General features: G+C 39.4%; 4 protein-coding genes across 5 annotated transcripts in view; all 4 read left to right on the top strand.

Annotated features, from left to right (window-relative positions):
- Positions 1-25,075, top strand: part of LOC148366413 (NMDA receptor synaptonuclear signaling and neuronal migration factor-like) — a 254,375-nt gene that overhangs the window by 126,607 nt on the left and 102,693 nt on the right. The window lies entirely within an intron of this gene.
- Positions 224-5,869, top strand: LOC148366425 (uncharacterized). Its single transcript, XM_088336847.1, has 3 exons — positions 224-303; positions 401-533; positions 4,224-5,869. Exons 2-3 carry the CDS (start codon positions 464-466, stop codon positions 5,699-5,701), a joined length of 1,548 nt encoding a protein of 515 aa, XP_088192973.1. The 5' UTR covers positions 224-303; positions 401-463; the 3' UTR covers positions 5,702-5,869.
- LOC148366424 (uncharacterized) lies at positions 8,019-13,549 on the top strand. Its single transcript, XM_088335229.1, has 2 exons — positions 8,019-8,354; positions 10,916-13,549. The coding sequence occupies exons 1-2, from the start codon at positions 8,285-8,287 to the stop codon at positions 12,352-12,354; spliced, it is 1,509 nt and encodes a 502-aa protein (XP_088191355.1). The 5' UTR covers positions 8,019-8,284; the 3' UTR covers positions 12,355-13,549.
- LOC148366423 (uncharacterized) lies at positions 15,720-21,474 on the top strand. Of its 2 annotated transcripts, none has more exons than XM_088335228.1 (2): positions 15,720-16,058; positions 19,699-21,474. In XM_088335228.1, the coding sequence occupies exons 1-2, from the start codon at positions 16,011-16,013 to the stop codon at positions 21,244-21,246; spliced, it is 1,596 nt and encodes a 531-aa protein (XP_088191354.1). In that variant the 5' UTR covers positions 15,720-16,010; the 3' UTR covers positions 21,247-21,474. The 2 variants fall into 2 exon arrangements, with proteins under 2 accessions (XP_088191354.1, XP_088191352.1); XM_088335226.1 differs by having other exon boundaries at positions 19,664-21,474.

Genomic DNA, 25,075 nt, shown 5'->3' with positions numbered 1-25,075 from the left:
GATATTTTCTTAATTGGTATTTTGGTTTGTTGTACTGTTAAATGTACTGTTTACGCCACACTGCGATAAGATGTGTGTATGTTATTTTATTTTCAAATTTCAATTAAGGGAAAAAAAGTAAACAGTAGTTTTATAGGTGTTTTGTTCTAGTACGCTAGCCGTAGTTGACCCAAGCTAACCAAGCTACTGGGCATGCGCGTCAAAGGTACGGTATTTACTAGATCGGCCCTTCCGTTAGCACAGTAGAACTAGCACATAGTCTCAAACTCCTTTATCGATTTAAAAGATAAAGAAGTTTTTAAGGTATTTGTTTTTGTGTTATTAACGCATTATTGTTAAAGCGGTTCTCTGCATTGGTTAATTTATCTTATTTGAGCTTGCATTACTTAAACAACACTAGCAAAAGAGACGCTTTTGTTGCCATCGACTCAACCGGGATCAAACGTGTGCTTTAAGTGTGAAAATGTGCACAAAAACAAAAGTCAAGGACGAAATTGATCCTTTAGATACGCAAGAGGAGACCAGGCGACAAGGTAAGCCATCGGACGCTGTTAGCAAGCATCTTTGAGTGTTTTTGACACAGCAGGTTCGTCAAGTCAAGTCATGTTTATTTGTATAGCACTTCATCAAAAAGAGTCTCAAAGGGCTGCACAGACCACAGTAGATGCACAGAGAATGCAAGAAAATGGATAGTGGTTACTTAGAAATCAATCCAAAACTTCAGCCCCAGAAGAAAGATTCGAAAGAAGCTAACAAAATTGATGTCGCTACAAAACGTAAACGTACATTAAAAGCATCGTGGAAAGAGGAATTCACGACGCACACGTTGAATGAAGATGAGTAAATACAGGTACATACTGATGGCAGATGAAAAACATGCAATGAATGTTATAAGTAGATTTATAATCTCATTAGCTGCACCGCTTATCCTCAGTAGGGTCGCGGGGGTGCCGGAGCCCATCCCAGCAATCATCGGGCAGTGGGCAGGGGACACCCTGAACTGGTTGCCAGCCAATCACAAGGCACAGATTTATAATAAACTTAAATTTAAAGTGTTGTTCTGTTATATATTCTGATTATCAATCCTTAATACTTTGCAACAACAATTATTTTTTTTTGTGACGAGTCGTCTTATTGTGTTTTAAGTTGTGAAAAATGGGGCATGCAACTTTATGGATGGTGTCTGCTAACTTTTTGTCTCAAATTTCACACACTGCCACAAGTGTTGAAGAAGGCTTTATACTGTAAATTAAGGCACCATGATAAATTGAGTTATTAAAACTAGTTTTAACTGCCACCAGGAATTCATTTTTTCAATCGGACAAAGATTGCCATGACTCAAAAAAACCTTGCCAGTCAATCGCCCTTCTTCCCTACTGGGATAACAGGAACCCGCTCAGCACAGGCGCAGATCTCAAAATAAGATGGTACTACCAGCAATGTTCCCTGTAATTTTCCTTACGGGTCTGAGCGTTCACACAAAGTCGGTGAGCAACGCTTGAAACAACAGTGAGCAACGGCAATCCCAAGTGTGGCAACTAAATCATTATCAAACATGTCCCAAACTTGACATCAAGTTACGTTTTGCTGAGTTTCCAGCAATGCAAAATTATTTTTCTCTTTTGAATGAATTGACTCATGTACTATTGCAAAGTTTGTACGTCCTACAAAAGTCGTTTCTTCTTACGATTCTTTCACAAGATATCCATTTCTTTTTATTTCCTGACATATTTTGTCGCATAATATTAATATTTTTGGGGGCTTATTTAGTCGGTTGTAAGATACAGAATTGTACTTAATCAAATTTTTTAGTGGAAGTACAATGTAGGCAACAAGATTCACTTGATATCATTGGAAATTATTTGAATGCAACACAAACCTTTCTTTTTTTTCCCGTGTTTTTTTCCTACTTTTCTAAAAATTCTTTTAAAAAAAATCTCATTGTGTTTATTTTCTCTGAGCTGTTCCTTTTTTTCTTTTTGATCGTTATTAACTTTTTTCCTACATTTCTTTCTTTTCTATTTGTCTGGCTTTTTAAAAAATGTTTCCTTCTTTTTTCTCTTTTTTTTCTTTTTTTCTCAGCTTTTCACTTCTTTTTTATTTTCGTATTTTTTTCTTTTTTGTTCGAGTCCCCCATTCCTTTAAGTCATTTTGTGCATAATCTTACATAATATTTGGTCATGTTGGGATTAAAGAAGCAAAAACAACCTGAAGAGCCGTTTTGGACCCGAAAGAGCCGAGCCGAAGAAGCCGGTTCTCGACAAACTCTACTAACTTGACTCAACTTCGTTCTACTTCGACTCGACTTCAAAATACCGCATTTAGGACACAACGTCAGGGGAACCCGTGTATTTTTACCTTCATGCACTGTAACTTTGACTTAATTCGCTTCCTTATTAGCAATTTCGAGCCCTGATTTTTGTGCGCTGGCTAGATTTTCTTGTGCGCTGAGAAAGTGCGAGCAGTGCGCAATTGCGCACGCGCGCAGCTTAGAGGAAACACTGACAACCAGTGTGTTTATGTGTGGGAGGTGCGAGTAGCAGCATGTACGTTTTTTTTTTGTAAGCTACAATTCCTTTCATATATTTGTAAGTTTTCAAAAGAAGCTTAATGTTTGCTGGAAATGTTCAAATGTGTCAGAATGCCGAGGTACCATTTTATTGAATGGACATTGTGTAATATTTATGGCCTCTGAGTGGTATATGTAAAGTTCATTAATTAAAACAAATATGATTGATATAATTAATGAGCAAAAATACATTAATTGTCATACAAACGGGAATTATTAAAAAAAAAAAACACGAAGGTTGATTCATCTGTATTTGTTTTACCTAGCATGACGCTCACCTCGAGGGAGCTGTCACGATTGTCCGCCATCTTGCTGCCAAGGGTCCCGCTCAAAAACGGAAATGAAATAAAAACGATGTGATGTGGTCCCATTGGGCCTCTATAGTTTATATTCTTCCTTGGGATTTGTAGCACTTGTTTTCAATTGCACCATACGCTACAGGGAAATCTAGTTGTCGGATATTACACAGTGTGCCTTGAAGTCAAATTGGTCTTTCTTTCTTACTGTAATTTTTTTGTTTTACTAATGTTCAATGTAGATGAAAAATAAATATAGTCATTTTCATTTTTTTATTCGTGCAAATGTTTAAAACGTCATACATTTTTCTCCATCTTGGTTTCTGTAACAATCATAAAGAGAGAAAATCTTTATTGCATTCCATTTTTATTTAGAAAACCAGAAAGAACTCATAATATACAGATGATTCAGACAACAAAGAAAATTTTAAATAGGTTATGGAGTGATTGTCAGGAGCCAGAACAGGATCAGGACCCAAACGCGTGACGTTATTCACAAGTTTTATTGAATAGAAAGAGGAAAGGCTGCGCCCTACGATCCGGTGCTCGCTGGGCGCGGGAAGCAAGTCGCTCTCGCAATCTGATTGCTATCCGAATATGGAAGTGGATCTTCCGTAGCGGCCGATGGCGGTGTCAAGGACGGAAAAACAGATCGATAGCCGGGACAGGAGAGCAAAAACGTGGTCAGGGTCGGAAACAGGTCGTAAGCCGGGACGGTAGAGCAGACGTAGTTGGGCTCAAAAACGGGTCGTAAGCCGGGACGGGAGAGCAAACATGGTCGGAATCAAAACAGATCGATAGCCGGGACAGGAGAGCAAAAACGTGGTCAGGGTCAGAAACGGGTCGTAAGTCGGGACGGTAGAGCAGACGTAGTTGGGATCAAAAACGGGTCGTAAGCCGGGACAGGAGAGCAGACGTGGTCGGAATAAAAACAGGTCGTAGCCAGAGACAAACGGGAGCAAAAACGGAACAGGTGGGAGTCAGGGTCGAAAAAGACTTGCCTTGTATAAACAGAGGTTCGCAGACGGACTGACAACAGGGGGTTGACAGGACTGGATAAAGTAGGGACAGGGAGCCAATCAGAGCCCGAATCGGTTGGTGCCAAAAGAGCGGCCACAGGTGATTCCAATCGGTAATCATGAGAGTGATAAGTGGTTTTAGGAACTGTAATCAATTTAAGGGCCACTGTTCTTTGATTTCTGCCTTTGAGCTGGTGTAAATGTCCCCAGAGAATAATAAACCTGCATCCCAGATCTGACATGGGACAAAACAGTCACACTCTATACATTGTTTTTCCAGTTTAATAATTTTGAATAGATTACTCAACATCAAAATATTTTCTAACTTGTGTCCCACAGGCAAAGGTGAAGAATATTTTCCTCTCGGGCAGCTGGAGCCAGTGATACCTGGTGTTAAAGAGGAGGAGCAGCTGCCATCTTACATCAAAGATGAAGACTATTTCACAGCGTTCCCAGTAACTGGGGCTTGTTTAAAGAGTGAAGATCAAGGTCAAATTGAAAGGAAAATCTTTTTTCAGCCAGGAAGAGGAAGTTTAAGTCACCACATGAAAAAAGAAGGCGAAGTATCGGAAGCAGAGAGCTGGTTGGCGCCGATTTTAGATCACGATACCACGTCGCTCCCTGCTCACTCTGATCACGACCAACTTTCCGGAAGTAATTCAACCTGGTGCACTGATGACAAGAGCTTGAAATGTTCTTGGTGTGGAAAAAACTTTCAACGCAAGTCTAACTTCAACCGGCATGTGATGGTTCACACGGGTGAGAAACCTTTCGCCTGTTCAGTCTGTGGAAGGAAATTTGCTCACAAGAGCGAATTGAAAAGACACACAATAACCCACACCGGTGAGAAACCCTTCACCTGTACAGTATGTGGAAAGGAATTTGCTCGAAAGGACAAAATGAAAAAACACACATGGAATCACAATGTCGAGAAGACGTATGCCTGCTCTGTTTGTGGACAAATGTTTACTCAAAAGGAGGCCATGACAGCACATGCAAAAACTCACACAGGGGAGAAACCTTTTATCTGTCCGGTTTGTGGTAAAACATTTTCTCTAAGGAAAAATTTTAGAAGTCACACAAAAACCCACACTGGGGAGAAACCTTTCTCTTGCTCAATCTGTGGTAAAACATTCAGAGAAAGAGGGATTTTGAAAAAACATGCAATAATCCACACTGGTGAGGAACCTTTTACTTGTTCAATTTGTGGTAAAAAATTTAAATGGAATGGACACTTACAATCACATATCCGAATACACACCGGTGAGAAGCCATTTGCCTGCTCAGTTTGTGGTAAAAATTTCCGTAATAGTTCAAGCTTTAAAAGACACTCAAGAACCCACACTGGTGAGAAACCATTTGCCTGCTTGATCTGTGGTAAAAGATTCACAGAATGTGGGACCTTAAAGAAGCACACAAGAATCCACACTGGCGAGAAGCCTTTCGCCTGCTCTATTTGTGGTCAAACATTTAGTCAGAATGCACACTTAAAAACACATGTTAGAAGCCACACTGGTGAGAAATCTTTTGCCTGCTTAGTATGTACTCGAATGTTCTCCAAAAGAGAAGCCTTGAAAAGACACACAAGAACCCACACTGGCGAGAAACCTTACACCTGCCCACTTTGTGGCGATAAATACTCTGCAAAATGGCGCTTGAAAATTCACGTCAGAACCCACACTGGTGAACAACCGTTTGCCTGCTCACTTTGTGGTCAAAGATTTCCAGACAATGATAAAGCAAAGAGTCACAAATGTGCTGATGAGAAGAGCAGTCATACAGACATGAACACCGTAAATACTATAACACACACCTGATTATAGACATTGTGCACATAAGCTGCCGGTACTCTTATTGTGACATGAGATAATAACCCAAAAAGACGGTACATTACACAGCAATACTTTTCAAGGTTTTTATAACATGCCTTAACCAATTTTTCCAAACACTGCCTTGTAACCATCTCAATTACAAAAATAAATGAACATTTCTGCACATTGCTTTTAGGTTCTTTGTTTGATTTTTTTTTTTTTTTGGTATATTACAATAATATATGGGCACCACGGCGGCGCAGTGGTTAGCGCGTGTGCGGCACAGTTCTAAGGTCTTGGGAACCTCCTGTGTGGGTTCAAATCCAGCTACCGGACTTACTGTGCGGAGTTTGTATGTTCTCCCCGTGCTTGCGTGGGTTTCCTCCGGGCACTCCGGTTTCCTCCCACATTCCAAAGACATGCATTTAGGGTGGATTGGCCGGTCCAAATTGTCCCTAGGTGTGAATGACCGAGTTGTCTGTCCCTGTGTGCCCTGCGATTGGCTGGCAACCAGTTCAGGGTGTCCCCTGCCCACTGCCCGATGATTGCTGGGATGGGCTCCAGCACCCCCGCGACCCTACTGACGATAAGCGGTGCAGCTAATGAGATGAGTTGAGACAATAATATATTGTTTGAATTTGTTATTTAAAAATAGTGAGAATATAGCAACACTAGGGCAGCACAAAAGCGCAGTGGTTAGCACATGTGTGGCACAGTTCTGAGGTCATGCGATTGAACCTTCCTGTGTGGAGTTTGCACATTCTCCCCCTGCTTGCGTGGGTTTCATTTAGGCACTCCGGTTTCCTCACACGTTCCAAAAACATCCATGTCAGGTTCATTGGCCGGTCCAAATTGTTCCTCGATGTGAATGAGCGAGTAACTTGTCTGTCTCTGTGTGCCCTGCGACTGGCTGGCAACCAGTTCAGGGTGTCCCCTGCCCACTGCCCGAAGACAGCTGGGATGGGCTCCAGCACCCCCGCGACCCTACTGAGGATAAACGGTGCAGATAATGGATGGATAGCAACACTGTGATATTTGGACATCAAAATATAAAAAGTGATTCAATATCTTTTTTACTACTTTAAATAAGCAGACAAAGTTTTACGTGACACACTCCCACTTAAAAATGTGTGTATTTGCAGATACTTTTTGACTCCTTTGTATTATTTGTTATATCTAGTCTGTTTAATTAATTTTCCTGAATTGATTTGGACGTTATTGAAAATAGGGCTTAGTCCCGACTTCATTCAAAAAGTGGCCACAGCATTGCATATTTTAAAACCTAAGGGGGGGAAAGTATTGTCTTACAGTGTGTTGAAGATAGCTGGGATGGGCTCCAGCACCCCCGCGACCCTACTGAGGATAAGCAATGCAGATAATGGGTGGATGGAATATAATATAGTTACCGGTAATATACCCAACCATACAACCCATAAACATACATTTTAACGCCACTATGGAACAAGCACGTTGATAAATCCTATATAATCAAGTAATATGGGTTTATTATATATTTTTATTTCTAATTCATTAAAATTCTAAAGTAGCTCCCGAAGTCTAAAATCAAGGGCCTTCAGCTGGTACTAAATGCTGCAGCGAGGCTTTTAACTAAGACAAAAAAGTTTGATCACATTACCCCGATTTTAGCTAACCTGCATTGGCTCCCTGTTCACTTAAGATGTGATTTTAAGGTTCTGTTGGTATTATACAAAATCATGCATGACCTTGCTCCCTCATATCTTTCAGATTTAATTTCGCCCTATGTTCCGGTCCGGAGCCTTCGCTCTGAAAATGCTGGTCTACTAGTGATCCCAAGAGCCAAGAAGAGATCCGCAGGTTCGAGAGCGTTCTCCATTCGGGCCCCGGTGCTGTGGAATGCTCTTCCCACTGAGATTTGATCTGCAACCTCAGTAGAAATGTTTAAATCTAAGCTTAAAACACACTTCTATTCTATAGCATATGAATAACCTATATTCTATGTTGACAATATCTGTTTAGTATTTGTAATTGCAACTTCCATTGCAGCCTGGTCATCCTGGAAGGGGGATTACCTCATGTGCAGTTCCTTCTCAAGGTGTCTTCATTTTCCTCATGTTGAGGTTTTTTAGTTTTTCCTTGCCTCCATGTAGGTTTTTAGATCAGGGGATGGTGTAATAATAGTCTGTAGTTTGCAATCATCTTTTGTCTGTGCAGCCCTTTGAGATTCTTTGTTATTAAGGGCGTCACAAATAAACATGCCTTGACTCTCGTCTAATCAATGGCAGTTTTTGAATAGGTATTTTGTTTTAGTATGCTAGCCGTAGTTAACCCAAGCTGGCTGAGCTTCTGGGCATGCGCGAAAAACATACGGTCTTTACTGGACCAGGCCTTTTCCCTTAAAAGTGTAGAACTTGCGCCCACTTCAAAACCCCTTTTCGATCTTTTTAAGTCAGTTATTGCAATATTGTTGCATTATTGTTCCGTTAACTCGTTTCCGTGTTGGTGGAGTCTTCTGTAACTCGATCTTGGAGTACTTTAGCTAAGCTGCGCTAACAAAGGAGACACGTCTATTGCCACCGATTCTTCAGGGATCAAGCCTGACATTTAAAAATGTTCCCAAAAATCAAAATTAATGACAAAGTGGATCTTTTGGATGCACAAGAGGAGACCAAGCGACAAGGTAAACTGTTGGACGCTGATAGCAAACATCTTTCGGTGGTTTTGACACAGCAGGTTTCTTTACCTGTTTACTCTGGAACACGATAAATTTATGACGTACTTGCAAAATGACTTGTTGAACATATAAAATACATTCAATTACACCACATAAAATCAATGAAAGTACACTGCATAATAAATAATTGAATGATCCTTTTAAGACAGGGCTATGCTACAACTCGCGGGCAACCTTCAGCCATGCATGCTTTTATTATCCAAAAATGGTTTAAGTATGACACTATATAATAGAAATTAAAGTACTACACATTTTAAATGCGTTTTTGTCGCCCACTTTGTCCCCATTATCCCTTTATGTATCGACTACAAAACTACTACACTGAAATACAGGGTTGGGTAGGGTTACTTTAACTTGATTACTTTCAATTACTTTTGGATTACTCCAATACCAAATATGCTAATAAAAGACAAAAGAAAGTAAATATGAATAAAATGATGACTCACTACACGTGGTAAGCTTTCTCTCCTGGCTTTGATCTCCGGCAAAACTAACATAAAATGCGACAGAAACAAAATGAAAATAAATCCAAACAGCTTGCCAACATCATTTTTGCCGTTCCATGTATTCCGTTACTCCCCAAGCCTGCACAAAATTGAGTAATTTTATTCATATTTAGTTTCTTTTGTCTTTTATTAGCATATTTGGTATTGGAGTAATCCAAAAGTAATTAAAGTAATCATGTTAAAGTAACCCTACCCAACCCTGCTGAAATATTATTATATTACTAGATAACTAAAAATCTAAGTTAGCTCTCCAAAGCAGGGACCTCAAATATATTTTGCTTTCATTCTGAAAAGAAAAAAATGCACTTCATAATTCTAAAAAATATATATAACGCAGTAATACTATAATACAAGAATTCTACTACGGAAATGCTACAATAATCTACAAAAATCTTACTACGGAAAATCTTCAACAAAATAACTACGGTACATAAATACAAAAAAATACTACTAAAATACAACGACACTAATATTACACGAATATCCATGCATCCATCCATTATCTGCGCCGCTTATCCTCAGTAGGGTCGCGGGGGTGCTGGAGCCCATCCCAGCTATTCTCGGGCAGTGGGCACGGGACACCCTGAACTGGTTGCCAGCCAATCACACACAGAGACAGACAACTCACTCGCTCATTCACACCTAAGGACAATTTGGACCGGCCAATTAACTTGACATGCATGTTTTTAGGATGTGGGAGGAAACCGGAGTGCACGGGGAGAACATGCAAACTCCATACAGGAACGTTCGATCTCAGGACCTCAGAACTGTGCCGTACACGCGCTAACCACTGCTACTACTGCCACTACGGAAATACTACAAGATCCGACAACAGAAATACTAATAAAATACTAATAAAAACAACTACAATAATCCAGAAAAATACTCCAGAAATACTACAAACACTACCACGGAAATACTCCAAAAATCGTACAAAAGAAATGCCACAGAAGTCCGACTACAAAAATACGACATCAGTAGTATAACAAAAATTCTACAGAAATGCTACAAAATCTTACTATAGAAATGTTACAAAAGTCCAACTAAAATACAACTACAATAATACTATAGAAATAAATATCAAACTAAAGTCTTAAACAGGGACCTAATACAGTAACTTGCAAAACTATTTGGCCCCCTTGAACTTTGTGACCTTTTGCCACATTTCAGACTTCAAACATCAAGATATAAAACTATAATTTATTGTGAACAATCAACAATAAGTGGGAAATTGATGGGAAGATGCATGGAGCCAAATACAGGACCATTTTGGGAGAAAACCTGATGGAGTCCGCAAAAGACCTGAGACTGGGACGGAGATTTGTTTTCCAACAAGACAATGATCCAAAACATAAAGCAAAAGCTACAGTGGCATGGTTCACCAAAAAAACGCATCAAAGTGTTAGAATGGCCAAGTCAAAGTCCAGACATCAATCCAATTGAGAATCTGTGGAAAGAACTGAAAACTGCTGTCCACAAACTCTTTCCATCCAACCTCACTGAGCTCGAGCTGTTTTGCATGGAGGAATGGGCAAAAATATCAGTTTCTCGATGTGCAAAACTGATAAAGACATACCCCAAGCGACTTGCAGTTGTAATCACAGCAAAAGGTGGCGCTACAAAGTATTAACTCAATGGAGCCCTTCCCAGCTATCTTCAGGCAGTGGACAGGGGACAACCTGAACTGGTTTCCAGCCAGTTGCAGGGCACAGAAAGACGGACAACTCACTCACTCATTTACACCTATGAACAATTTGGACCAGCCAATTAACCTGAGGCTGCGGTAGCTGGACTTGAACCCTGAACTTCTGCACCGTAGGGCTGCACGCTAACCACCCATCTGCCGTGCCCCCAGAATAAGAAACTATCATTCAAACTTTAACATGGGTCAAAACACCAACAATCCATAGATTTTGCTCAATCTCATCATTTTAATTAGAATACTTAACATCAAAATGAAAAATTGAATTTTTCGTAACCATGTCTTTCTGTGTCCCACAGGCAAAGATGAGGAATATTTCCCCCCTGTGTGGCTGGAGCAAAAGTGTGCTGATCTTAAAGAGGAGCATCTTCCTATGAAGGAGGAGGAGCTGCTGCCACCATTCATAAAAGAGGAGGGAGATTTCACAGAGTTTCCCATAACTGTGGTCTGTTTAGAGACTGAAGATCAAGGTCATTATGAAGACAAAAAGTCGATGCATCCTCCAAGCTGTGACTCAAGTCCACAAATGAAAACTGAAGGCACTAAAGAGCACTTGGAAAAATCAAATGATGACAAACTTTTACACTCAGCTCACGGTGATCATGACAAACTCTCCGATAACACAAAATGTTGCACTGACGACAAAAGCTGGAAATGTTCTTTGTGTGGAAAAACGTTTCAAAACAAGTGGAATCTCAACCAGCATGTGAAAGGCCACACTGGTCAGAAACCTTTCGCCTGTTCAGTGTGTGGAAAGAACTTTGCTCGAAAGGATTATTTAAAAAAACACACATTAACTCACACTGTTGAGAAAACTTATGCTTGCTCTGTTTGTGGACAAATGTTTAATCAAAAGGAAGACATGAAAACACATGTAATTACACACTCAGGAGAGAAACCTTTTGCCTGTTTGGTGTGCGGTCATAAATTTGCTCAAAGTAAATACTTAAGAAAGCATTCAAAAACCCATACGGTTGAAAAACCTTTCCCTTGCTCAATCTGTGGTAAATCATTCAGACAAAGACGGAGCCTGGAAAAACACGCAATCATTCACACTGGGGAAAAACCTTTCTCCTGCTTAATCTGTAGTAAAACATTCAGACAAAAAGAAAGTTTGAAAAAACATGCAATAATCCACACTGGTGAGAAAACATTCGCTTGCTCAAGTTGTGGTAAAACATTTTATCGCAACGAACACTTACAATCACATATCCGAATACACGCTGATGAGAAGCCTTTTACCTGCTCAGTTTGTGGTAAAAATTTGTGCAATAGTTCAAGCTTTAAAAGACATAGTAGATCCCACACTGGTGAGAAACCTTTTGCCTGCTTGAGCTGTGGTAAAAGATTCAGAGACTCTGGGACTTTAAAAAAGCACACAAGAATCCATACTGGTGAGAGACCTTTCTCCTGCTTAATCTGTGGCAAAACATTCAGAAATAGAGAGAATTTAAAACAACATGCAATAATCCACACAGGCGAGAAACCATACGCTTGCTCTATATGTGGTAAAAGATTTACTCTTAATGGTACGTTACAAACACATATCCGAATACACACTGCTGAGAAGCATTTTGCCTGCTCAGTTTGTGGCAAAAATTTTCGGAATAGCTTAAGCTTTAAATGTCACTCAAGATCCCACTCTAGTGAGAAACCTTACTCCTGCCGAGTTTGTGGCGATAAATATTCTGCACATTGGCGTTTGAAAATTCACATCAGAACCCACACTGGTGACTAACCCTCTACCTGCTCACTTAGTTGTTAAATGTTCCCAAACAATGATGAAGTAAGAGTCACAAGTGTACTTACTGGTGAGAATAGCCGTCATACAAGACATACACACTGTAAATACCATCTGATTATAGGCTGGACCTATCATTTTTTTGTAGAGGAAAAACAAAGATTTCTGCATAAATAAGCAGGTGTCCGAATTGTTACAAGATATCAACGACAAAAAAAGACTGTACGCAGCAAAACACTACAGGGTTGGAATAACATGCCTTAATTCATCTATTCCCAAAATCTGTAAACATCTTGTTTACTATAAATAAATGCAAATGATTATGAATTGTTTTTGAGGTCTTGTGTTTATCTAAATATTTAATTACAATAATAAAATAAAGAAAGAGATAGCTTTTTCATATTCGGTAACGATGTGTTATTTGCACATCAGTATTAAGAAATTGATTAAATTAACAGTACCTTTTTGTTCCTTCTTTCAACAATCTAAGTTGTTTGTGCTACACTCCAATTTACCTACTTAAGTTTTTGTTTTTTTTGTGGATGCATTAGCATACATTTTCTACTTATTATTTGTAGTTGCAAATGTATAGCTATTCTGTTGAGTTAATTTTACTTGATACAAAATAGGGCTTATTTCCAACATGATTATCAACCGCCACATTGAAAATGGTGCATGATTCAAAACCTAGGGAAAAAAGTATTGTCTTACAGTCTGTTTTTCTGCCACCCTTAATTTTGGTCAAGATTACCTGGTTATTCCAGGTGTCCATTAATTGGATAAAGATAAAATAGAGGAGTGGGACTAAATTGAGGAAGTTGTCATATTGTGCAAAGAGCTCACGGTTCACGGATCCTTTAACCGCCTGGGTCGTTGGGGCACCACTGAGGATGCAACTCTGGACATCTCTTCACTGCTGACAGCTCATGGCCTGAGTTTGGGTTGTGGCAAAGTTGGAACTTCTATTCTATAGTGTCAGAGAAGTTTCTTCAAAACAATTGTGACAAGCCTGATGACTGTAATTAAAGTGAATTCAGACCAACCAAGATTGTCTTTGTCACTCGCGAGGGTTCAGCCGAGCAAACCACTCAAGTGAGCGCTCTCTAAAACTACCAAAGTGCGCTCCCTCTCGTAAGCCTTTTATTGCAGCAAAAGCAAAAATACGTCACAATGGAGTTTTACAGAGTTTGCAGACACAGCTGCGTTAACTCTCAGTCTAGTGTCATTTTCGCAAAAGTAAACAGACAACCTCTTGTTCTAACCGGACATCTGACCGTGTGAGTGAATATAACGTGCTTTAAACATGATCATTTCAGTTAAAGTAGACAGACAACCTCTTGTTTTAGCCGGACATCTGACTGTTGAATGAATATCACATGCTTTACACATGATCATTTCAGCTAAAATAAACTGACAACCTCTTTTTTTAACCGGACATCTGACTGTTGAGTGACTATAATGTGCTTTACACATGATCATTTCAGCTAAAGTAAATGGAAAACCTCTTGTTTCACCCGGAGATCTGACTGTTGAGTGAATATACCATGCTTTAAACATTATAACTTCAAAGTGATGAATTATTTTACATACAGCATATGAATGACCTATATTTTCTGTTGACAATTTCTGTGTATTATTTGTCATTGCAACATCCATTGCAGCCTGGCCATCCTGGAAGGGGGTTTACCTCATGTGCAGTTCCTTCTCAAGGTTTCTTCAGTTTCCTCTTGTTGAGGTTTTTGAGTTTTCCTTGCCCGATTATGGGATGGTGCAATAATAGTCTGTGGTTCCCAATAATCCGTGGTCTGTGCAGCCCTTTGAGACTCTTTGTGATTAAGGGCATCACAAATAAACATGACTTGACTTGTCCATTTTTTTGTTATCCGCCCTCTTTTTCTGTCTTCGTCTCCTTTTGCCCCCATGGACTGTGCCCTGGCGAATGATCTTGGCCAGTCCTGATTACCTTGTGACGTGAGTACATTGTGTTAAAAACATATTGTATGAAAATGTAAAAGGTCTCCTTTATATTGGTATCAAATGTGTTTCAAATTTATTTTCCTGGTTGACTAATAAATAAGTTCTAATCTCGTTGCAAACAATGTACACAACATTGTTATCCACAAAAAGACAACCTTAAACGTTCGAAACTGTTAAAACTATATTAATGATGACAGAAAAAAATGCCCGTGTTTCTCAACTGGTGGTGCAAGGCCCAAAACTGGAGTTCTGACTCATTTTTAGTGGACATATACTTTGGCAATAACTGAGGGTCATTTAACCCCTTAATAGTAGGTGGTGATAATTGCCTGCAAATGTGAGTTGACACCCAGCATTTCAAACCACAGACAAAGACTGATAAAGCTTGTTTACACAAGTGAAACGTGGTCAAATGCAGATACAGAGGGGAATAAGTGTGATTATAGATATTATTAGCTCAAAAAAAGAAGCAACAGAAGTAAAGTGCTTTGGATGTTATAGCATAAATAACATAACATCGAGCATTAGAAACAATATTATTACTTGAGTTTGTTTTGTTTTTGGTATTTTTTTTATGTGAATACTGTATATTCTACTATCACTACTTTAAACTGCACAATCATTTTGTTAAGAAATTTTGAGAATTGGATTTTATTCATCTTGATTTGGATCACAGCCTGTAATTAGGCTAGGATCGTTGGTCTATAATTCAGAAACGCTGTTTTACACCGTCCACTCTACTTTTATTGTATCAGATTACCCATAGGCAAAACGGCGGCGCAGTGGTTAGCGCTTGTGCGGCACAGTTCATGTCATGGGAACCTGTCGTGGGTTCAAATCCAGCTCCAGACTTCCTGTGCGGAGTTTGTATGTTCTCCCCGTGCTTGCGTGGGTTTCCTCCGGGCACTCCGGTTTCCTCCCACGTTCCAAAAACATGCATTTCAGGTGAATTGTCCGGTCCAAATTGTCCCTAGGTGTGAAGGAGCGAATTAGTTGTCTGTCCCTGTGTGCCCTGCGATTGGCTGGCAACCAGTTCAGGGTGTCCCCTGCCCACTGCCCGGAGATGGCTGGGATGGGCTCCAGCCCCCCCGCGACCCTAATGAGGCTAAGCGGTACGGCTGATGAGATGAGATTACCCATAATAGTTTGAACTCGTTATCATTTCCCAGCCATTAAACGTTTTATAATTGATTTTAACGCTACTTTTTAATATAGCACATTAATAAATCCTACATTAGGATGTAATTTTGGTTTCATTTTAGGTATTACTTGTTATTTCAATAAAATTATAAACCTGCTTCGATCTATCTCGCAGTTGTCGTATATGTATTTTGTTCTAGTGCGCTAGCCGTAGTTGACCCAGGCTGACTGAGCTTTTGGGCATGCGCGTCAAGATACTGTATTTACCGGACCTGGCCTTATTCTGTTAGCAGAGTAGAACTAGATTTTAGTCTTAAACTCCTTTTATCGGGTTTTAAAGTCAGATATTGCGCATTTTTTTGCATTTGCGGTTATTAACTCGTTTCTGTGTTAGTGGAGACTTCCGGGTATTGTGTAACTTGCTCGATTCTGGAATACTTAAGCTAAGCGGCGCTAAACAAGGAGACAACATTTGTTGCCAGTGACTCAACAGGGATCAAACTTGACTTTAAAAATGTCCACAAAAGCAAAAGTCAATGATAAAGTGGATCTTTTGGCAGCACACGAGGCGACCAAGCGACAAGGTAAACCGTCGGACAGCACGTTCGTCAAATGGCATCTGTAATACTAATTGTGGTAAGGTGTCGCCCCTTTTACCGCCACTACCCTGGTTCGATTCCCGTTGCACACATTGTTTGCGATTTTGGTCAGTGACTCTCTTTGAATAATCAAACTTTGCAATAATATATACCATAAGTGGATAAAACTGTTATACACAAATACTATAGCTCCTACTGTAGTTAAAATTTGATCGAGCTTTGCATCATAATTGTCACCTCAACTGACTGACTAGGAAAAAATAACATAATCTTCATTCACATTCACAACACCTATGTCTTCATCCAGACCTACAGGGATTAGTACAACACTCAGTGAGCAAAAATTTACCAACTTCCTGTCAGGTGATGGCTTCTTCTGGGAAGACAGCCATGTTGGCTTCAAATCAAAATGTGCTCCAGAGACAAAAAAAGCAAATGGTTTGTTCAGAAAACCAAGCAAAGCTTAAAGAAACTTTACAGCAAAAATCCCCAGTTTAAAGGTTAACCTGATAACTCGCGGTCAACTACTGTTAACCAGACATGGGGACTTGAGACTTAGTGACTTGGACTCGAGTCGACTCGAGTCGCTGTTTTTATGACTTGTGACTTGACTTGGACTTGGCAATCTAAGACTCGGGACTTGACTTGTGACTTGACTTGCCCAAGAAAAAAATACTTGGGACTTACTTGGGACTTGAAGGTGAAGACTTGAGACTTACTTGAGACTTGCACATGTGTGACTTGGTCCCATGTCTGCTGTTAACCCACTGTTGACTCACTGTTGACCTACTGATAACTGGAACCCCTTCATCACCGCCTTAAACTTCAATAAGAACAAAGCTTAACAGACTGAGGTGTGCCTTGCGTCACTAAAACTCTTGGAAAACCAAGCAAAGCTTGAAGAAACTGGTAACTCTTGGTCAGCTACCGTTAACCCACTGTTGACCCACTCTTAACCAACTGTTAACCTACTGTCAACCTACTGATAACGAACCCCTCATCACCGCCTTAAACTTCAATAAGAACAAAGCTAAACAGACGGAGTTGTGCCTTGCGTGACCAAAACTCTTGGAAAACCAAGCAAAGCTTGAAGGAACTGATAACTCCCAGTCAACTACTGCTAACCCACTGTTAACCAACTGTTAACCAACTGTTAACTGTCAACCAACTGATAACTGGGACCCCTTCATCACTGCCTTAAACCATCAATAAGAACAAAGCTAAACAGACTGAGTTGTGCCTTGCGTGACCAAAACTCTTGGAAAACCAAGCAAAGCTTAAAGAAACTGATAACTCTTGGTCAACTACTGTTAACCCACTGTTGACCCACTCTTAACCAACTGTTAACCTACTGTCAACCTACTGATAACTGGAACCCCTCATCACCGCCTTAAACTTCAATAAGAACAAAGCTAAACAGACTGAGTTGTGCCTTGCATGACCAAAACTCTTGGAAAACCAAGCAAATCTTGAAGAAACTGAAACTCCCGGCCAACTACTGTTAACCCACTGTCAACCCACTGATAACTGGAACCCCTTCATCACCGCCTTAAACTCGACTTGACAATAAGAAGAGTAATAATAAGTAATAATAAGAGTTGTGCCTTGCGTAACCAAAACTCTTGGAAGTTGGAGTGTGAACTGACGACAAAATTAAATTAAACACAATAACTTGTAAATAATATACCGCAAGTGTATAAAGAGCCCTACGTTTTACACAAATACAATAGCTTCTAAGTGTATTCTCAATTCCATTCCTCTTTTATTCCATTCCACTTTATGTATAAAAAGTATGACAAAGGACTATTTTGGGGGGTACACCTCAAAGTCCGGTGCGCCATGTAGTGCAGAAAACACGGTAGTTCCATTTATTTTACATACTATCCAATTACATATTGGCTTGGTTCACACTGCAGATCTTAATTCTCGATTCTGTTTTTGGGGGGGTGAAATCAGATGTTTTTGTGAGATTGTTCACATTTTCAAGGTTGCGTGTGTTCAAAAAAAAATCTAATTTTCCTGCAGTATGAACTGAACCTTAGTTACATTTCTAAGGCGAGGTTCACACTGCAGAGCTTACTACTCAATTCCGATATTTGGAGGAAATCGGATGTTTTTGTGAGTGTTCACATTTTCAAGTAAGTGGACTTTTGTGCGACTTCATCTCCTGTGTGAACCCCCATCTAGTCCGCAATGCGCAGTAGAGGACACGCTTATGTTTGCAGAAGTACTCATGGATGTTAACAGCGGACTGTTATCCCACCCCCCAATTATTATTCAAATCTAAACCTCGCTTTCCCCCAATTGGATGCTGTCTGTGTGGTGTTATTTAAATGTAAATATCGTTAACTACCACTAGAGCATACTATTGCTTTATCAAGAAGCGCCATTGTTGTTCACAGCAGTGACGCCAGGCAACATGTTAGGAGTCCAATTGTTTGCAATGAGAGGTTTGCTGTTCAGTGAGTTCAAATAAACCAGTTTTCATCTTCCATGAATGTGTAAAACTATGATTCTCCGTGTTTTTGTCCGCCGGGGTTGTTGAATTCTCAGCTTCCCCCCGTGTGGTTGAAGAAGGAATAGTGAGATCTGCTCCCTATCGATAACATGCGGGTTGCATGAATTCGCCTTAACCGTTCTGACAAAATGGCACTCCAAAAGATCAAATATGTATCTGATTTAGGACCACATATAAAAGTGGCCTGGGTCTGATGTGAAAAACGGATATGTTCCATTCAGATGGACTTAAACAGATCGTATACAGGCCGCGTTCGTGCTAAACAATCTGATTTCCCGGCGGTGTAAACCTAGGCTCTTTAGGACTGTCACTTGGCTGCTGTGGTCTTCTGTGAAATTGAGTTTGACAACCCTGCTTTGAAATAAGGACGTTTTATGCATCCCATTTTGTTAAGAACAAAAAGAATGTATGGTACACTAATTGTAGAAACCAAAATGTATGTATTTGCATCATTCAATGTTTTTTTTTTTAATTAATATAGGTATTAAGTTAAGAACATTTCTGTTGACGGTTAGGTATCTAACCCCAGAAGGTTTTGACCGCTATGCTACACCATTAATCTAGGACGCTACACCAAGCGGGTTTGTTAAATATTTCGTGGACTTGTATTTCTGTTGTATTTGGTGTTTGAAGGACATTCAGTAGAAAAAGGACAAAATTGTTTTAGTTCACTAGAAGACTGCTCCAAGCATCCTTACTTTAGATCACTCGAGGCCAACAATAATGATCTCCCCAGTCACATCAAGTAAAAGAACGCCATTTAAGCGCGTCAGCCGAACTCTAGCTGGCGTACAGGTGCTTCAGTAGTTCGGCACCGGGCAGAACTCATCTAATACCCAATTATTCGGACACTAAAGCCATATTCAAGAAGGTTATGGCGTGATAAGGGCCACATATGAGCTTTTAATTCTGATTATTAGCAGGTCTGTGTTCACAGAGAATAAGAAACCAACATGAGACAAAATACTGGCAATTTATTGATTTTGCACTGTTTAATAATCAAATAGAATACGCAACATCAAAAAAAACAAATCTAATTTTCCCAAAACTATGTCTAACTTGTGTCCCACAGACAAAGATGGTGAATATTTTCCCCCTGCTTGGCAGGAGCAAGAGTGTCCTGATCTCAAAGAAGAGCATCAGCTTATTAAAAATGAGGAGCAGCTGTCCCCATACATCAAAGAGGAAGATTTAATCGATTTGCCCATAACTGTGGTCTGTTTAAAGACCGAGGATCAAGGCCAACATGAAGAGAAGAAATCGATGCAGCCTCCAAGCTGCGGCTCAAGTCCACAAATGAAATTAGAAGGTTGTGAAGAGCACAAGGAAGAGTCGCAAGTAGACAGCTGGTTGGCTCCGATTTCAGATGATGACAACACGTCACACACTGCTCACCCTGAAGACAACTGTTTGTCTGAAAGTGAGAAGACACGCTGCACTGACGACCAAAGCTGGAAATGTACTTGGTGCGGAAAAATGTTTCAAAACAAGCAGAATTTCAAACAGCACATGGAGGTCCACACTGGTGAGAAACCTTTCGCCTGTTCAACGTGTGGAAAGGAATTCGCCCGAAAGGATTTTTTAACAAAACACGCATTGACTCACACCGTCGAGGAAGCTTATGATTGCTCTATTTCTGGTAAAATTTTTGCTCAAAAGGAAGACATGAAAACACATGCAATTACACACTCAGGAGAGAAACCTTTTGCATGTTTGGTGTGCGGCAATACATTTGCTCTAAGAAAATACTTAAAAAAGCACACAAAAACTCACAGCAGTCAACAACAGTTCTCTTGCTCAATCTGTGGTAAAACATTTAGACATAAAGAGAGTTTGAAAAAACACTCAATAATCCACACTGGTGAGAAAACGTTTGCTTGCTCAATTTGCGGTAAGAAGTTTTATCGTAATGAACACTTACTATCACATATCCGAATACACACCGGTGAAAAGTCTTTCACCTGCTCAGTTTGTGGTAAACAATTATCAAACAGTTCAAGCTTTAAAAGACACACAAGAACCCACACTGGTGAGAAAACATTTGCTTGCTCAATTTGTGGCAAGAAATTTAATCGCAACGAACACTTACAATCACACATCCGAATACACACTGGTGAGAAGTCTTATATCTGCTCGGTTTGTGGTAAAAATTTAGGTAATAGTTCAAGCTTTAAAAGACACACAAGAACCCACACTGGTGAGAAACCTTTTTCCTGCTTGAGCTGTGGTAAAAAATTCACAGACTCTGGGAACTTGAAATCGCACACACGACTCCACACTGGCGAGAAACCTTTCTCCTGCTCAATCTGTGGTAAAACATTCAGACATAGTGAGAATCTGAAACAACACGCAATAATTCACACAGGTGAGAAACCGTTCGCTTGCTCAATTTGCGGTAAAAGGTTTAATCTTAAAGGAATCTTACAAACTCATATCAAAATTCACACTGCTAAGCATTTTCCATGCCCAGTTTGTGGTAAAAATTACCGGAATAGTACAAGCTTTAAAAGACACACAAAAACACACTCTAGTGAGAAATCCTCTGCCTGCTTACTTTGTGGTCAAAAATTTCTGAACAATGATCAAGCAAAGAGTCACAAATGTGGTGGTGAGAATAGCCGTTTTACAGACGTACACAAAGTAAATAGCACCTAATTATAGTCTTGAGCCATTACTTTTTGGAAATGAAAAAAAATATCGTGCATACATAAGCTATTAAGGACTGTAAACTACAGGTGTCACATTGTAACATATCAACAACAACAAAAACGGCACACATCAAATATTTTCAAGATCGTGTAATAACATGTCTTCAATGATCTATTCCCAAACACCGCTTGAACTATCTTGTTTATAAAAAATAAATGAAGATTTTTACCAATATTTTTTGGGGGTCTTCTAATTCTTTTAATCTTTGACAACAATAATAATATGACGAAAAGGAGGGCTTTTTTCCGAGTAATTTGCAACAATATGTTATTTGCAGGGCTGCACAGCGGCGCAGTGGTTAGCGCATGTGCGCAACAGTTCTGAGGTCATGAGATCGAACCTCCTGTGTGTAGTTTGCATGTTCTCCCTGTGCTTGCTTGGGTTTCCTCTGGGCACTCCGGTTTCCCCACACATTCCAAAAACATGCGTTTCAGATTAATTGGCAGGTCCAAATTGTCCCTCGGTGTGAATAAGCGAGTGAGTTGTCTGTCTCTGTGTGCCCTACAACTGGCTGGCGGTTCAGGGTGTCCCTTGCCCACTGCCCGAAGATAGCTGGGATGAGCTCCGGCATCCCCGTGACCCTACTGAGGATAAGCTGTGCAGATAATGGATGTTATTTGCACGTCAATATTAATAGATACAATTAACATACTGTTCCTGCTTTCAACAAGGGAAGTTGTTTAGATACACTCCAATTAACCTACTTGTCTAATCATTATTGTACGTGCAAATCGTATCCTTTTTGTTGAATTAATATTTTCTGGATCTATTTGTACTTTACACTAAATAGGGCTCCATTACAACTTGATTCATAAACTGGTCACAACATTGATTCAAAACCGAGAAAAAAGGTGTTGTCTTACAGTATGTTTTTAAGGGTATCCAGGTGTCTATTAATTGTATAAAGATAAACCGAGGAAGTAGTCTGTGCAAAGAGACTGAGGTTTTTGAGTTTTTCTTTGCCCTCATGAAGGTTTTAGATCAGGTGATGGTGTCATAATAGTCTGTGGTTTGCATTAATCTGTGGTCTGTGCAGCCCTTTGAGACTCTTTGTGATTTAGGGCGTCACAAATAAACATGACTTGACTTGAAAACATTACTTTTCATCCAAGGGACAGTTTTTAGAATGTAGTGCAAAAAAACTTCCATTCAAGTAAAAAAACATTGATTTGAATAGTAGGCAAAAATACGTGAAATATTATATCAAGGGTAATTTTTATTCAATAAACAGGTCGAGAAATATGTATTTTCTTTTCATCGTGGAATCAACACTTAGAGGTCAGCGCCATATTTTGTCTAGCGTCTTGCGAACGAAAACCAGTTCCACAGAGCCATCTAGTGGTCAAATATTGAACAAGTGCCCGGAGGAAACCCACGCAAGCACGGGGAGAACATACAAACTCCGCACAGGAAGTCTGGAGCTGGATTTGACATGAACTGTGCTGCACAAGCGCTAACCACTGCGCCGCCGTGCTGCCCCAAAAGTAACATAAAAGTGCTAAATTATTAAAAGTACAACAAAACGAGACATTAACACACATATAAACGAAATAACATGACATAACAAGAATGGCTGCAGTGTTTCCCTGTTACAAGCATCCATTCAACATTTATTCATTCACTCCATGCTCTCAATTACGTGGGTCTCACAATTTACACTGGGATTCTCGCTGAATTTTACTTAATATATATAAATATTTTTAAAGCACGGTGCATTCTACATCATTTAATCCGAACATTTAAATTTAAAATACCAGAAGTACATTCGTTTAGAATTTAGAATAATTATACATTTCTCAAACCCATACATATAATATTTAACTTAGTTTTTAATGTCGTGCATTACAAGGTGAACATAATTGAGTTATGCAAATGAAGCAATGCCGAACTTTCTATACTTGCTTGTTTATATTAAAATAACGTGTTTCTACAACATTTATTTTAAACTTGTGTTCACCCCAACAATGTTAAAAAAACATCAAGAAGTTGCATTTGTCCTTGCCATGGTAAAAACAATGATCCAAAAGAAGTCTTATTTTCAGGAGAATGAAAGAAAATGATAAAAATGTATTATTATTATTTCAATGGGAAAGCTGCAATACATTACCAATTGAAAGATAAGGAAAACAATCACTCTTTAAATAACTATAATAGTCAGGGTTGGGTAGGGTTACTTTAACTGGATTACTTTCAATTACTTTTGGATTACTCCAATACCAAATATGCTAATAAAAGACAAAAGAAACTAAATATGAATAAAATGACTACATTTTGTGCAGGCTTGGGGAGTAACGGAATACATGGAACGGCAAAAATGATGTTGGCAAGCTGTTTGGATTGATTTTCATTTTGTTTCTGTCGCATTTTATGTTACTTTTGCCCGAGATCAAAGCCAGGAGAGAAAGCTCACCACGTGTTGTGAGTCATCATTTTATTCATATTTAGTTTCTTTTGTCTTTTATTAGCATATTTGGTATTGGAGTAATCCAAAAGTAATTGAAAGTAATCCAGTTAAAGTAACCCTACCCAACCCTGCCTATTGAAGGATTAAGAAAACAATCAGTCTTTAAATAAATTTAACAATCCAATGAAGTATGGTCTAACCCTGGTGGTAGTAGGTACATATTATGTTTATTTTCATGTTTTTATATTTTCATTTAAAAAGAGAGCATTAAAAAGTAAACACGCTCAAATTTCCCCAGAGTTGAGCAAAAAAAAAATGTAGACGTTCAAAAATGTCTATGATAGCAAATGAGGGTGACGAGCGTTCGCCAAACATGCCTGACTTTACCAGACCCGGACCATGGGTTAAATGTTTTTCCACTGAGTGGGCACCTATTTGTTTTCATAAAAAATATTTTAAAATGGAAAAACGAGAGATGAAATTGTCAGAAAAGAACTACCTTTCCCTTAGTTTTCTGTAAGAATGTTAGCCCACTCCATTTCTGACATGGCAACTGAAAATAAAAAAGGAGAGTTGACTGTGAAAGCCCCGCTTCCGGACAAGTGGAAATTGGAGCATTTGTTTTCACTGAAATCTGAAGAAACTGCATCCATCTAATCTGCCAAGCGACTGGCTGTTTTCCAAGAATATCATATCAAGACGAAGCAGGCCATACCTGTCGAACCTGTACGTTTTTGCCGTACAAAGTACATTTATTATGCGTTGTACGACGTACAAGAAAATCTGTACCGAAAAACGCATATTTGTCAATTATGGGTACCATCCGGTATACACCGACTATCACGAAACAGTAAATCAATCATGTCAAACGAGTTCGCCGCGTTAGCCTCTATCTCGGTATCGTTTTTTTTTCGTTGCGAACGAAGCGAGTGGTTTGATGCTACTGTGCGCATGCGTCTGCCGCCTGGCGATTTCCCATCATGCATCATTTCGTGGTAGTTGTGTAGTAAAAAGATGTCCGTCTCTTTTTAGAGAACCGGCTTTTTCGGCTCAACTCAGTAAAGAGAGCCGTCTCTCAAACGGCTCACTTGCTTTTATATTATGAATTATTATGTTGTATAAAGAAGTTAAGAAAAAAGGAAGTATAAAAGGAGAAAATGAAAAAAGACAGGTTTGTGGTTATCCCTTTAATCAGTAAATTACCAACAATAATTGAATGCAGAAAATGAATTCATAATTTGAATAAGAAAATTCTACTTAATTATATTTGCATGTAGTTTGTCCTTCTACAGTGAACGTGCAAGCTACTTAATTTTTGAACTTTTTTATAATAAACCTCATTCATGTCGAGCAACTCATTATCTCACAACA

This window comes from Urocampus carinirostris, chromosome 5, assembly GCF_059441175.1.
Source record: "Urocampus carinirostris isolate Australia breed hairy pipefish chromosome 5, RoL_Ucar_1.0, whole genome shotgun sequence".
In the NCBI taxonomy this organism is placed as follows: Eukaryota; Metazoa; Chordata; class Actinopteri; order Syngnathiformes; family Syngnathidae; genus Urocampus; species Urocampus carinirostris.
The sequence above is the reverse complement of the archived record's forward strand: the minus strand, read 5'-3'. Positions and strand labels throughout refer to the sequence as shown.